Below are 14,316 nucleotides of genomic sequence, written 5' to 3'. Positions count from 1 at the left end.
TAAGAAGCGTTATCCGCTCCCTCCAGAGGAGTGCCTTTAAGAAGCGTTATCCGCTCCCTCCAGAGGAGCGTCTTTAAGAAGTGTTATCCGCTCCCTCTAGAGGAAGCGTCTTTAAGAAGCGTTATCCGCTCCCTCCAGAGGAAGCGTCTTTAAGAAGCGGTATCCGCTCCCTCCAGAGGAAGCGTCTTTAAGAAGCGGTATCCGCTCCCTCCAGAGGAAGCGTCTTTAAGAAGCGGTATCCGCTCCCTCCAGAGGAGCGCCTTTAGGAAGCGTTTTCAGCTCCCTCCAGATGAGCGCCTTTAAGAAGCGTTATCCGCTCCCTCCAGAGGAAGCGTCTTTAAGAGGCGTTATCCGCTCCCTCCAGAGGAGCGCCTCACGAAGCATTAGTTGGTCTCACCAGAAGAAGCACCTTTAACAAGCATTAACCGGCCCTTACAGAGGAAGCATCTTGAAGTAGCATTATACAGTCCCAAAGAAGAAGTGCCTTATAGAAGCATTTTTGGCCACTTCAGAAGAAGCACCTTTAAGAAGTGTTATTTGGTCCCTCCAGAAGAAGCACCTTAAAGATGCATTTTTTGGCATCTCCGGAAAGAAGTGTCTTGAAGAAGCATTATCTGGTCCCTCCAGAAAAAACACCTTTAACCCCTTCGATGCTCATGACGGAACGGTTCCGTCATGAGCCGGTAGGCTCATTAGAACCTTCAGCACAGCGCAGGAATTTGCGCCTCGCTGAAGGTGTTAAGAAGCATCATCCGGTCGCCCCAGAGGAGCGCCTTTAGGAAGCATTATCTGGCCCCCCTAGAAGAAGCGTTAAGAAGAATTATTATCAGGTCCCTCCAGAAGAAGCGCTTAGATCCCCTGCATTTGGGTGGACTGGAGTCAGACATAGGATTTATATAGATCACCCCGGTAGATGTTATGTTATGTTATGTTATGTTATGTTATGTTATGCATTGTTATGTTATGTTATGCGATTTCGTAGAGCGCAGATCTACCCAGCACCGGCTTCCCGGCGCTGACAGTAAGAGTTGAAATGGAATACATGGTTATCTGAAAAGATGGGTTTTTAGCAGCTTCCTAAAACATAGCAGATTGTTCTTTGATCTGAGCTGAGCAGGGAGAGTTCCATATTTTGGCGGCCAGGCAGGCAAATGAGCGACCGCCTCCTCTTGCTGTCTTAGTCCTGGGGACAGCAAGAAGGGAGAGGTCGTTGGATCGCAGTGCTCGGGGGCTGTGAATGGGGTAATAATATGTTGGAGGATATGTGGACTGGGTGGATATTTTAAACTATGAGCAATGCACAGGGCCTTGAATTCTTACCGTTTATTGATGGGTAGCCAGTAAAGTTGCGCAAGAGTTGGGTGTGCTGAGTTTAGTTTTGGCAAACCAAGAAGGGCTCGTGCTGGGGAGTTTTGGGTGACCAGAATTTATTTTATGAAACAAGCCGGGCTGCTCAAATACAGGGAGTTGCCATAATCAAGGCCTAAGAGGATTTGGCCTTGTCCAATGTCCTACGACACTCCATGGGGAGCCATTTAAGAGTTCTCCTGAGGGACCTTAGCACGTGCCTGCCACCTCCTTTGCTGGAAACCATGGTCAGATCTTTGTCCAAGGTGCCACCAGGGCTCTGGACCTCAAAGTTTAGGAATGGAGAAATCCCCCAAACACGGGGCCCATAAGACTTGGTCCCGGAGCGATGGGTTGTTGCCAACCACCATCATCTCTGTTTTGTCTCCATTCAACTTGCAACAGCTTGCCGCCCTCCAGCTCGCTCCCTGTTCCAGGCATGTAGTTAGTTTCTCAGAAGTGGAATTAGTACCAGGTGACAGGGAGACGACAAACTGAGTGTCGCCGGCGTAAGATATATTAAAAACTTTAAAAACATGAGGGCCATATCTCGGGGGCTAGAGGACAAAGACATGTAGTGGGACATTTTAGTCTCTGGTATGACCACAAACATTGCCTGCATCAACCACAAATGCATGCAATCGCCCATATGCTGCAAAACGCGTACATAGCGCGTGCTCACACAGCCAGAACTATACGGATTCGTAAATGTGGGACAACATTTTTTTTAAAACTATTTGACGCTAAGGAGGCCACTTTCAATGAGGTGCCCGGACATATGTAGGCCTCCCCTGCTGCACTCCTGGGTGATGCTAGTGCAAGAAGGGGGGACCTACATGCTAAGAGGCGTGTCTCCACGTGAGAAGAGGATGCTAATACAAGGAGGTGTGGACCAATGTTCTAAGAGGCGTGACCCCGCATTAGAAGAGTCACTCACACCAAGCTAAACACTTTGGGCCCGATTCACAGAACTAACTTAAGACAAAATCCTAAACTTACTACCATTTTGGTATTCACAGAAGTTAGGATTTAGTCTTAAGTTTGTCTTAAGACAGACTTAAGACAGACTTAAGTTAGGATTTTGTCTTAAGCCTGTCTTAAGACAAACTTAAGATAAAATCCTAACTTCTGTGAATACCATAAGTAGTAAGTTTAGGATTTTGTCTTAAGTTAGTTCTGTGAATCGGGCCCTCCCTCACTAAACCAATCACTGTCTCTCATTGCAAGCATCGATGTGGTATTTTTATATATCCAAAATGTAGCAGAGACACAGTACAATGTCAAAGGCAAAGACAAAGTCAGTGAGTGATTGGAGAGATAGCTGGCTTCTAGGAGGGGAAGTGGCCTGTTACTGAATCATGATGTTGGGTTCTTTAAAGAGGTGCGTCTTGAGCTGTTTCCTAAACTGGAGCAGCGTTGGGGCAGTCATGATGGATACAGGGATGTTGTTCCAGATCCTGGGTACATAGATAGAAAAGGTCTGCTATCTTGTGTTTTTCTTTTCTACTCTTCTTAGGGGTCGATTACGATGTCGGTCGGAAAGCATACCGACCGAATCAGTCTTGGAATGGTTTCTGACTGAATCGGATCCAGGGAGTCCGATCGAGCAAATACGATGCATCCGGATGCTTGCGGATGCTATTTGGTTGGAATCCCATTGACTTCAATGGCGAATACACAGGCTCTCATTGAAGAAAGGGGTGGCTGGGGAAAATCATGTACCCTGTGGCAGACACCCCTTTATGCCTGCCACACTGTGCATGGCCTGAAAGGAGGGTCTCTTGGGTACCCCCACGGGACTGATTCGGAAGGCCCTGGGTGAAGGGGACCTGCTACGGGTCCCCAAAGTCAGCTTCTGACAGCCTATCTGAGTTAGAACAACCGATTCAAAACGGCTGTCTGAATCTGTCATCGTAATCACTCGGTCGGAAAGCTTTCGAGTCGTTCAGAAACGCAGCCCGTAGACACACACATTCCGGCTCCGAACAACTCGGACTTTCCGAATGCCGTCTAGTTCAGATTCAGAACCAATGCGGAAAGTACAAACGTTGTAATTACTTGTTCAGAAAGGTTTCTGATTCGGTCAGAAACAAGCCTAAAAAATCCGAATCAGAAGACCTGAATCCGATTCAGAGCCTTTCCGAACGACATCGGAATCGACCCCTTAGTATGTAGTCTGATGGTGTCCTGGCTGCAGATGTACTAAGAACCACCAGAGATGGTGAGCTTGCCTGGAAAATAAGTGGGAGTGTTGGTCGTAATCACTTTGCCGATGATGCAGCTAGTTTTGAAGATGGTGAATGCTGGCAAGGGGAGCGAGTGAACTTCCTTCAGGGTGGGGGTCCTGGGGCATGTGGTCAAATTTAATCAGGGACTTGGTGAAGCATGATGCGGGGTGTAGAGTGCCCTTAAGGGGGCCAGTGTCGAGTTTGCGATGCCATGGAGCAGGGCGTCGTCGCTGTACACATGCAGGTGTACAAGAGTTTGAAGGGCTGTCCTAAAGTCATTTTCTAGATGAGTATATTTACTTTCTTTAGTAGCGCCAGCTAGTAGTAGTCCTTCTTAGTCCAGGGCAAATCTGAGAGACTTAGCATTGAGTGAAAATGTGGGTTCGGATCCATCCAGGTTCATGTCATTAAGAAGATTTTGCATTAGTTGCTTGTTGTTCTTGGCAATGAGCAGGAATTCTGTCAGTGAGTTAAGCTACAGGTGGGTGCAGGACACCAGGGTCTGGATGAGACACAAGCATTGTTTGAGACGTTGGATTTCTGGAGCAGAGTAGACCATCAAATAGAGTTATGCATCGCCGACGAGCTGAGCCTTCACAAGGACATCCGAAGAACAGTCTCACAATAGGTCTCAAAATCCAAGCGGTAAATTATTAAAGGGTCATTTGGCGAATGATGCCACCATAAATCTCATGATAATAAACTGACATCAGCCCAACAAAAGATCATTATGCAAAGCCTGTTGTTGATGTTTGTGAGCGATGCAGTGCTGCGTCAAGAGAGTTTTATTCTATTCTGATTGACCCCTATGAAACGTGCTCAGTGATTGATTCACTCAGACCATCACTCCCTTAGACTTCTACTCACTTATGTATTGACCCACTCACACTCATGTACTCTTCCACTCACTCCTTTAGACATCCACTCACTTATGCATTGACCCACTCACACCCATGTACTCTTTCACTCACTCTTTTAGACATTCACTCACATGCATTTACCCACTTACAATCATGTTCTCTTCCACTCACTCTTTTATACATTCACTCACATGCATTTACCCACCTACAATCATGTTCTCTTCCATTCACTCGTTTATACATTCACTCACATGCATTGACCCACTCAGACTCATGTACTCTTTCACTCACTCCTTTAGACATTCATTCACTTATGCATGGACCCATTCACACTTGTGTTTTCTTTCACTCACTCCTGTAGACATTCACTCCCTTATGTATTGACCCACTCACACTCATGTACTCTTCCACTCACTCCTTTAGACATTCACTCACATGCATTTACCCACTCAGACTCATGTACTCTTTCACTCACTCCTTTAGACATTCACTCACATGCATTTACCCACTCACAATCATGTTCTCTTCCATTCACTCTTTTATACATTCACTCACATGCATTGACCCACTCAGACTCATGTACTCTTTCACTCACTCCTGTAGACATCCACTCACTTATGTATTGACCCACTCAGACTCATGTACTCTTCCACTCACTCCTTTAGACATTCACTCACATGCATTTACCCACTCACAATCATGTTCTCTTCCATTCACTCTTTTATACATTCACTCACATGCATTGACCCACTCAAACTCATGTACTCTTTCACTCACTCCTGTAGACATCCACTCACTTATGTATTGACCCACTCACACTCATGTACTCTTCCACTCACTCCTTTAGACATTCACTCACATGCATTTACCCACTCACAATCATGTTCTCTTCCACTCACTCTTTTATACATTCACTCACATGCATTGACCCACTCAGACTCATGTACTCTTTCACTCACTCCTGTAGACATCCACTCACTTATGTATTGACCCACTCACACTCATGTACTCTTTCACTCACTCCTTTAGACATTCACTCACTTATGCATGGACCCATTCACACTTGTGTTCTCTTTCACTCACTCCTGTAGACATTCACTCCCTTATGTATTGACCCACTCACACTCATGTACTCTTCCACTCACTCCTTTAGACATTCACTCACATGCATTTACCCACTCACAATCATGTTCTCTTCCATTCACTCTTTCATACATTCACTCACATGCATTGACCCACTCAGACTCATGTACTCTTTCACTCACTCTTTTAGACATTCACTCACTTATGCATGGACCCATTCACACTTGTGTTCTCTTTCACTCACTCCTGTAGACATTCACTCCCTTATGTATTGACCCACTCACACTCATGTACTCTTCCACTCACTCCTTTAGACATTCACTCACATGCATTTACCCACTCACAATCATGTTATCTTCCATTCACTCTTTTATACATTCACTCACATGCATTGACCCACTCAGATTCATGTACTCTTTCACTCACTCCTGTAGACATCCACTCACTTATGTATTGACCCACTCACACTCATGTACTCTTCCACTCACTCCTTTAGACATTCACTCACATGCATTTACCCACTCACAATCATGTTCTCTTCCATTCACTCTTTTATACATTCACTCACATGCATTGACCCACTCAGACTCATGTACCCTTTCACTCACTCCTTTAGACATTCACTCACTTATGCATGGACCCATTCACACTTGTGTTCTATTTCACTCACTCCTGTAAACATTCACTCCCTTATGTATTGACCCACTCACACTCATGTACTCTTTCACTCACTCTTTTAGACATTCACTCACATGCATTTACGCACTTACAATCATGTTCTCTTCCATTCACTCTTTTATACATTCACTCACATGTATTGACCCACTCACACTCATGTACTCTTTCACTCACTCCTGTAGACATCCACTCACTTATGTATTGACCCACTCACACTCATGTACTCTTTCACTCACTCATGTAGACATTCACTCACTTATGTATTGACCCACTCACACTCATGTACTCTTTCACTCACTCCTTTAGACATCCGCTCACTTATGCATTGACCCACTCACACTCATGTACTCTTTCACTCACTCCTGTAGACATTCACTCACATGCATTGACCCACGCACACTCATGTACTCTTCCACTCAATCCTTTAGACATCCACTCACTTATGCATTGACCCACTCACACTCATGTACTCTTTCACTCATTCCTTTAGACATTCACTCACATGCATTTACCCACGCACACTCATGTACTCTTCCACTCATTCCTTTAGACATTCACTCACTTATGCATTGACACACTCATGTACTCTTCCACTCAATCCTTTAGAGTACCTCTTGTGCCCTTTTTATGTGTTGCTTCGGTCCAGCCTGTACTGCACCACCCGTATGCCCCCTGTGGCCTCTGTTCTCCTGGGTTTCACACATCTTCCTGCTTCATCACCCACCCGCATGCTTGTCTGCCTCCTTCTTACACCCTGAGTCCCAACCACCACTGTCCTCCATCGCCCACATCCTCCCACACCCACCAGCGCTCTCCTTCCACATGCATGCGCCCCACCACACCCCACCCACCAGCACCACCCCACACGCACGCTCTCTCCTGCATTTGCCTCCACATGTGCCAACCTACTTGCAGCTCCACCCACAAGCATCCTTGTCCCACCCACATGCTCCAACCCACCAGAGCCTTCCAACAGCCACCATGCACCCTCTCAACATCAACGCGCTGTTCTCCCTTTCACATGTGAGCCACTCATGCCTTTGGCCACCCTCGCCCGCTTGCACCCCTCCCCTGCATTCGCTTGCTTTGCTGAGCTCCCCCTTGTGTCTTCGGCAGGTGAACCCCAACAGCATTGCTGCCAAGGATGGCCGGATCAGAGAAGGGGACCGCATCCTACAGGTAAACGAACACCTGGAGTCCTGAGCCTTGGCATGCTATGTCAGACATGCGCCACGTCTGGGGATGCTACGCAGCACATTGTCATGCCAGGGCACATTACACTGGACCGCCGCCATGTCTCGATAGACTTAGCAGAACACACTTTGCAGGATACACTCCATCTCAGGACACACATCATGTCTGAATACTTTCAGGGCTATTCACAGAGGTAACTTACACTTGTGAGTATGTTACACATTTAATTTTACTCTTAGCCTTTTGAGTAACTTTCCTACTTTGGCTATTCACAAAATCAAAGGGTTAAATTACTCAGAAGTGTAGACTTACACGGCTCCACCCCTTAAATAGCGGTGGAGTCAAATGTATGAGTGCAAGTTACTACTGCCAAAAGGAAACTGTAGTAAGTCCAGCACCACCCCTGGCCAACCACTGGTAATGCAAAAAACTCCCATAGAAAATAATGTAGGTAGGGACTCCAGCTCAAACCCCATAGGAACCCCATAGGAAATAATGTTACATTAAATTAAATTATTTAATATAGTGAAAAATATAAATTAATATGTCAGGTTGTAAAAAATCTATAAATAAAACTTATTTATTGTGTAGTTATAAAATATTTTACCAGCCTTTTTGAATTTATAAATTACTATAATATTCACTTTTATTAAAATATGAACTGCTTGAAAGTAATTTGATTAATCACTTTTAATAATTATTAAAGCATAATCAAAAATATTTTTCTACTTTAGTAAGGAACTTATTTTTTAATTTAAACTTTAAAAAAATGCTTTTTCTAGTTTAATATATTTAAATTAATTAAAGATTTAAATAAAAATGAAGCTATTAGTGCTGTAGCATTTCTGTTATCTTGTTCTGTACAGAATTTTTGAAGTGAATGACTTTTGTCATGTACAAATTGAAGTTGTGTGTTGGATTTTTTGGCACGTCTGCACGAATAAGTTAAGCATTTGTTCTACCAAGCAACTTTGGAGTAGATTTATGCGCTAGAATGAGTGTTTCCGATAGTCCCCAATGATCGGAATAGGATATATATATATATATATTGACTTGATATATATACATATATTTATATATATGTATATAGACACACACGCACATATATATCTATGTAAATAAGTCAAAATAATTCAATTTAAATTTACCTTTATTTTATATGGGATGGTGTTGCAGAATCAGTGGTTGGTCGTGCACGGCACTGGACTTGCTATGAGCTAATTTTTGGTAGTAGTAACTTTACACTCGTAAATTTGGCTCCACGCCCTGTGTCAGCCGGCGAAGACATGCAAGTCTACACTTTCAGTTACTTTTCACTTGGATTTTGTGATTAACCCAAAGTAGTAAAGTTACTCAACAGTGTAAGAGCATGTTTACCAGTAGTAAATGTACACATGTAGGTTTACCTTTGCGAATAGGCCCCTAGGTGTCTGTCCTGGGAGCCAGACCTCTTCGGAGAGGCTGACGACAGATTTTGGGCAGCTGGTACAGCTGTGTTTCTCTCACCGAAGCCCACCCTAGTCCCGCAACTTGTCCCACTCGAACTGCCATCAGACCTGTCCTTTGCCCCAGTGGCACCTAACACCTCTTTTTTTTATTTTTTACAAAGTTTTATATTGCCCGAATTTGACCCGAATCAGACATCAGAGCGCTTTACATAGCACCAGTTGCATTACATGAGGATACATTCATTTTTGTACGGCACGGGGAGATTAAGTGATTTGCCCAGAATCACAGGATGTTCAGCGTCATTGCCGAGACTTGAACCCAGTTCCCCAGATTTGAGGTCGACCACCCTAGCCATTAGGCCAACACCTCTTCCAACCAGTGTGTATATATACACAAAAATCTGCAACTCTGCTGTGAAGATTTAAACAGACTCCTGCCAGCCAGCAACACAAATTACACTCACAGACCAGTCAGAAACGAGGTTACCTTTAGATGGCCGTGCTTTGGGTCAGGTTGAAACTGGCCAAAAAGGGTGTCCAATGTGTATTCTCTGAGCCTACTAGGCATACAGGACCTTTGACACAAGAGCCTGCGGAGTGTCACATTCACGAAGAAGGAAAAAGTCAACCTTCAAGGGTAGGAACATTTTGTGTAGTCATCACTGGGTCCACCGTAGGCCCTAAGCGACATATGGAGGCCAGAGCACACCACACCCCAAAAAGCACACCATTAGGACCTACTGTTAGTGGACTACAGAGGTAAGAGAGGTGTTCTCTAGGGGTCTAAAGTATAACAAAAGAATATAGTTATGACAAAGTGAATTCCTAAAGTAATGTCTTGGTAAGTGTTTTCTCAATTTGTATAACTAAATTCGCCTAGACCTGGTTTTCTTAAAATAAATCTTTATTTAGTTCTTCAAAAACTTCTAAGACACAGGCAACACGTTTCGTTCTATAAACAGGAACTTCTTCAGGGCTCTTGACCAAAATAACACGGAACAATTAAAATAATATGCTATAAAAAAAAGATTCAAACCATTGCCATCCATTTGAAAAACACTTCCTCCCACTAAATACAGATCAGCTAGATCATATGATGGACAGAAAGCAGACGTAAGCATCCTTATACACAGAGTAGTATAGTTTGGAGATATAAGTTCATACATTAATATACCAAGACTACTAGTTATGTATACTTCAGCATACGTTTATCGATACTTAAAGACATTGATTGAAATCAATAGCTCATTGACATCATAGCAGCGAGGAATGGCTTGCTTACCTTTTGCTTAGTAAGCATTTTCTGTTTCGATTATCGATAATCTTTAGGCTGCAAAATTCAGTGGTGTATTGCATTGACCCTATGAAATATTGTATGGAGCGCATTGTGACATCCCCGAGAGAGTTGCGTGTAACTTTGTGAAGTGTGACATCATTGTTAGGGCGTACCACAAGTAAGCCTCGCGACTGTTGTGTGTCACGTGAGCAGTCTGTGTTTCACGTCTGTGATTTCTCTCTGTTTGTCTCAAGATCAACGGGGTGGACGTGCAGAACCGAGAGGAGGCTGTCTCCATTTTAACCCAGGAGGAAAACACAAACATCTCGCTGCTGGTGGCGCGGCCTGAGACTGAGGTGAGGAGACTGGGGGGAGTGGGGGGTGGAGGTTGGCATGTATGTGACCAGGCTGACGTGAAGTCAGGTCGCAAGCGAAAACAAAAGAGGCTTGGGTCCTATCACTAACCGGCCTGCACCACTCAAATATTGTACAACAAAACATTGACCGGATAGGTTGTTACTGATTCCTCATATATGAGCTAGCTTAGACCAACAATTCTAAGTTCACGTGATTTATTTCACATCATTTGTGACTCATTTCATACACATGTCGATTAGAACAATCATTAATGTCATAAGGTGGATAGCACAACATTTAGTATACCATGCGTATGAGAATATAACACAATTTAACAATTCAACGAAAAAACATAAATGATGAACATGTGAAAAGACTTAAACGCCAATGTAATTATAAGTGTCCTACAAGTGACAGTTCCAGCTGTCCAGCCTGTGTATCGGGCAAAGGGCTAAACAGTTATCATGAGGGTTGTCTGCCCACTGGGAAAGAATTTTCTTTTGACCAATTCCCATCCAGAAACCCCAATTCTCATTCGCCTTTGCCCAGATGTCAACGCGTTTCGAACCCTGATTGATTCTAGGGTTTTCCTCAGGACTCGGACTGGGGATCAGTGACTATTATTATGGAAGCCCAGATGTTTGTATGTTGTAAAGCCAGTGATGTGCTTGTTCATTATTTGCAAAAGATTTTCAGTGTTTCCAAGATTATATACAGTGTCCGTATCATCAAACCAATTGGGGGTTGCACGCACAAGGAAAAATTCCGGGAGTTCGGTTGTCAAAGTTACCCTCACTGTGTCCTCTTCCTGGCATCTTCCTGCTTTCGCCAAACTGCAGCCAGCAGCTGGACCCCCTACTAAACTGTTTAGCCCTTTGCCCCATACACAGGCCGGACAGCTGGAACTGTCAATGGTCCGCCTGTGATTTATGTGTTAAATATGGACTGGTTATGTGTAGGACACTAGACCCAGGCCAGCAGACCATTGGCTATTCAGCTACCAGGCAAGTCTGTGCCCTCCTCTAACACCTGCCCAGGCCCCTTAAGGCCTTGTTGGGTGCACCCCAAATCATTCTCCTCCATCTTGTGAGTTGCAGCCTACCTGTGCCCCAGATTGCAGTGAGCAGAGTCCAGGAAGTGGTAAGGAGACAGACTAGTGCTGTCTCTTCCCAAGACAAAAAGTTGTTTAGAAAACGATTTTCATTTTCTGCGTTTACTGTCTATGCCTGTGGTTGTTACAGTTAAAAATTGTAGTTTTAGCCTGCCTGTAATTGCATATTTTATCACCTGTGTTGTGTTTTAAATGTGGGGTTTTCCCTGTCCATGATTGCCTCCATTTAGTGTGTTGAATTGTGGGATTTGCGGTCCAACCTCTGTAGTTTGTCCTTCTCATTCCTTGGTGACAAATTTGTTTTCCCTCCAAATTTCTCCTTTGCTCTGTGCTTAGACCTGTGTGCTCAAACAGTGCACCCCCGCCACCATTTTGTGTTCACAAGCCAGTGAGGCCAGCCCCCCAGCCCCCCCCCCCCCAGCAACAGGGAATTTCTACATCAGAGGGTGCTTCTGTGAGCTGTTTAAACCATATTTACTGGGGCCTGTGCTCTTCGTTTTTAGCCAGCAGGGGGAGTAAAGCTTTATTCAAACAGTATTGTGAGATTTCGAGTTAGTGAAGCCTTTACCTGCAGAAGTCCAAAGTTGTGGATTGAGCCTGTCTGTCTCCTGGGAGATTCTGAACAGGAGAAGCAGCTGCCCAGACCCCAACCCCAGGCCAGCAGACCATTGGCTATTCAGCTACCAGGCAAGTCTGTGCCCTCCTCTCACACCTGCCCAGGCCCCTTAAGGCCTTGCTGGGTGCACCCCAAAGCATTCTCCTCCATCTTGTGAGTTGCATCCCACATGTGCCCCAGATTACAGTGAGCGGAGTCCAGGAAGTGGTAAGGAGACAGGCTAGTGCTGTCTCTTACTCTCTTCCCAAGACAAAAAGTTGTTTAAAAAAACGATTTTCACTTTCTGCGTTTACTGTCTATGCCTGTGGTTGTTACAGTTAAAAATTGTAGTTTTAGCCTGCCTGTAATTGCATATTTTATCACCTGTGTTGTGTTTTAAATGTGGGGTTTTCCCTGTCCATGATTGCCTCCATTTAGTGTGTTGAATTGTGGGATTTGCGGTCCAACCTCTGTAGTTTGTCCCTCTCATTCCTTGGTGACAAATGTGTTTTCCCTCCAAATTTCTCCTTTGCTCTGTGCTTAGACCTGTGTGCTAAAACAGTGCACCCCCAGCCACCATTTTGTGTTCACAAGCCAGTGAGGCCAGCCCCCCTGCCTCACCCCCCCCCCCTTCAAGCAACAGGGATTTTCTACATCAGAGGGTGCTTCTGTGAGCTGTTTAAACTGTATTTACTGCGGCCTGTGCTCTTCGTTTTTAGCCAGCAGGGGGAGTAAAGCTTTATTCAAACAGTATTGTTAGATTTTGAGTTAGTGAAGCCTTTACCTGCTGAAGTCCAAAGTTGTGGATTGAGCCTGTCTGTCTCCTGGGAGATTCTGAACAGGAGAAGCAGCTGCCCAGACCCCAACCCCAGGCAAGCAGACCATTGGCTATTCAGCTACCAGGCAAGTCTGTGCCCTCCTCTAACACCTGCCCAGGCCCCTTAAGGCCTTGCTGGGTGCACCCCAAATCATTCTCCTCCATCTTGTGAGTCGCAGCCTACCTGTGCCCCAGATTGCAGTGGGCAGAGTCCAGGAAGTGGTAAGGAGACAGACTAATGCTGTCTTTTCCCAAGACAAAAAGTTGTTTAAAAAACGATTTTCACTTTCTGCATTTACTGTCCATGCCTGTGGTTGTTACAGTTAAAAATTGTTTAGCCTGCCTGTAATTGCATATTTTATCACCTGTGTTGTGTTTTAAATTTTTGGTTTTCCCTGCCCATAATTGCCTCCATTTAGTGTGTTCAATTGTGGGATTTGCAGTCCAACCTCTGTAGTTTGTCCCTCTCATTCCTTGGTGACAAATGTGTTTTCCCTCCAAATTTCTCCTTTGCTCTGTGCTTAGGCCTGTGTGCTCAAACAGTGCACCCCCAGCCACCATTTTGTGTTCACAAGCCAGTGAGGCCAGCCCTCCTGCCTCCCCCCCAGCAACAGGGATCTCAAACTTCTTTCTACTACTCCTTCTAATGCACTACCTATCTCTCATCCTATAGATCTATCAATACATCCTCTACATCCACTCTCTCATTTATCCCAAATGCCATACCACTACTATGATCGCCAAAAAAACCTTTCTAGACTCTCTCCTGCTCTACCCCTCCTTGCATCATCTGACACCTCTTTTTACTACACCGATCCCCTAAAACAAACCTTTCTAAACTCTCCCCTCTGACTCCTTCCCTCCAAAACTCCTTTTTACTCATCCAAAAGCCTCTTACTACTGCTAAGACCTAAAAAAATCCTTCAATCTTTTATCCCTCCACTATCCTTTTCAATCAAAATTAACAGACTAACATGTTCACTTCTCAAATTCCATATTCCATATTCAACTATACTAATATACTGCCCAAATAACTGAATAACATATCTACTACTCAAATTACTTCATATTTATACTATACTAATTTTCAACACTAATCCTTTATGGGTTCCGGAGTGGCGTGCTACTCGCCAGAAAAGCGCTTCAACACCCGTCAGGGGTAACAAGTGCTATATGATTGCAAATCTTTCTTCCCCTTTAATCCCTCCACTATCCTTCTCACTCCAAGTAACAGACTAATATCCACCACTGAAATTACCTCATATTTCACCATATTAATTCACCACTAATCCTTTGTAGGCTTCCTAAATAGCCTGCGTCAA

The 14,316-nt window shown here is 44.4% G+C and overlaps 1 protein-coding gene across 1 annotated transcript in view; it reads left to right on the top strand.

The window, feature by feature from the left end:
* Positions 1-14,316, top strand: part of PDZD4 (PDZ domain containing 4) — a 425,221-nt gene that overhangs the window by 367,189 nt on the left and 43,716 nt on the right. The window contains exons 5-6 of the mRNA XM_078664117.1: positions 7,313-7,375; positions 10,369-10,470. Coding sequence (XP_078520243.1) covers positions 7,313-7,375; positions 10,369-10,470 — 165 coding nt within the window. The remainder of the gene's footprint in view (positions 1-7,312; positions 7,376-10,368; positions 10,471-14,316) is intronic.

This window comes from Lissotriton helveticus, chromosome 10 (genome assembly GCF_964261635.1).
Source record: "Lissotriton helveticus chromosome 10, aLisHel1.1, whole genome shotgun sequence".
Classification (NCBI taxonomy): Eukaryota; Metazoa; Chordata; class Amphibia; order Caudata; family Salamandridae; genus Lissotriton; species Lissotriton helveticus.
Note: the sequence above shows the minus strand (reverse complement) of the source record. Positions and strands in the feature narration are given on the sequence as shown.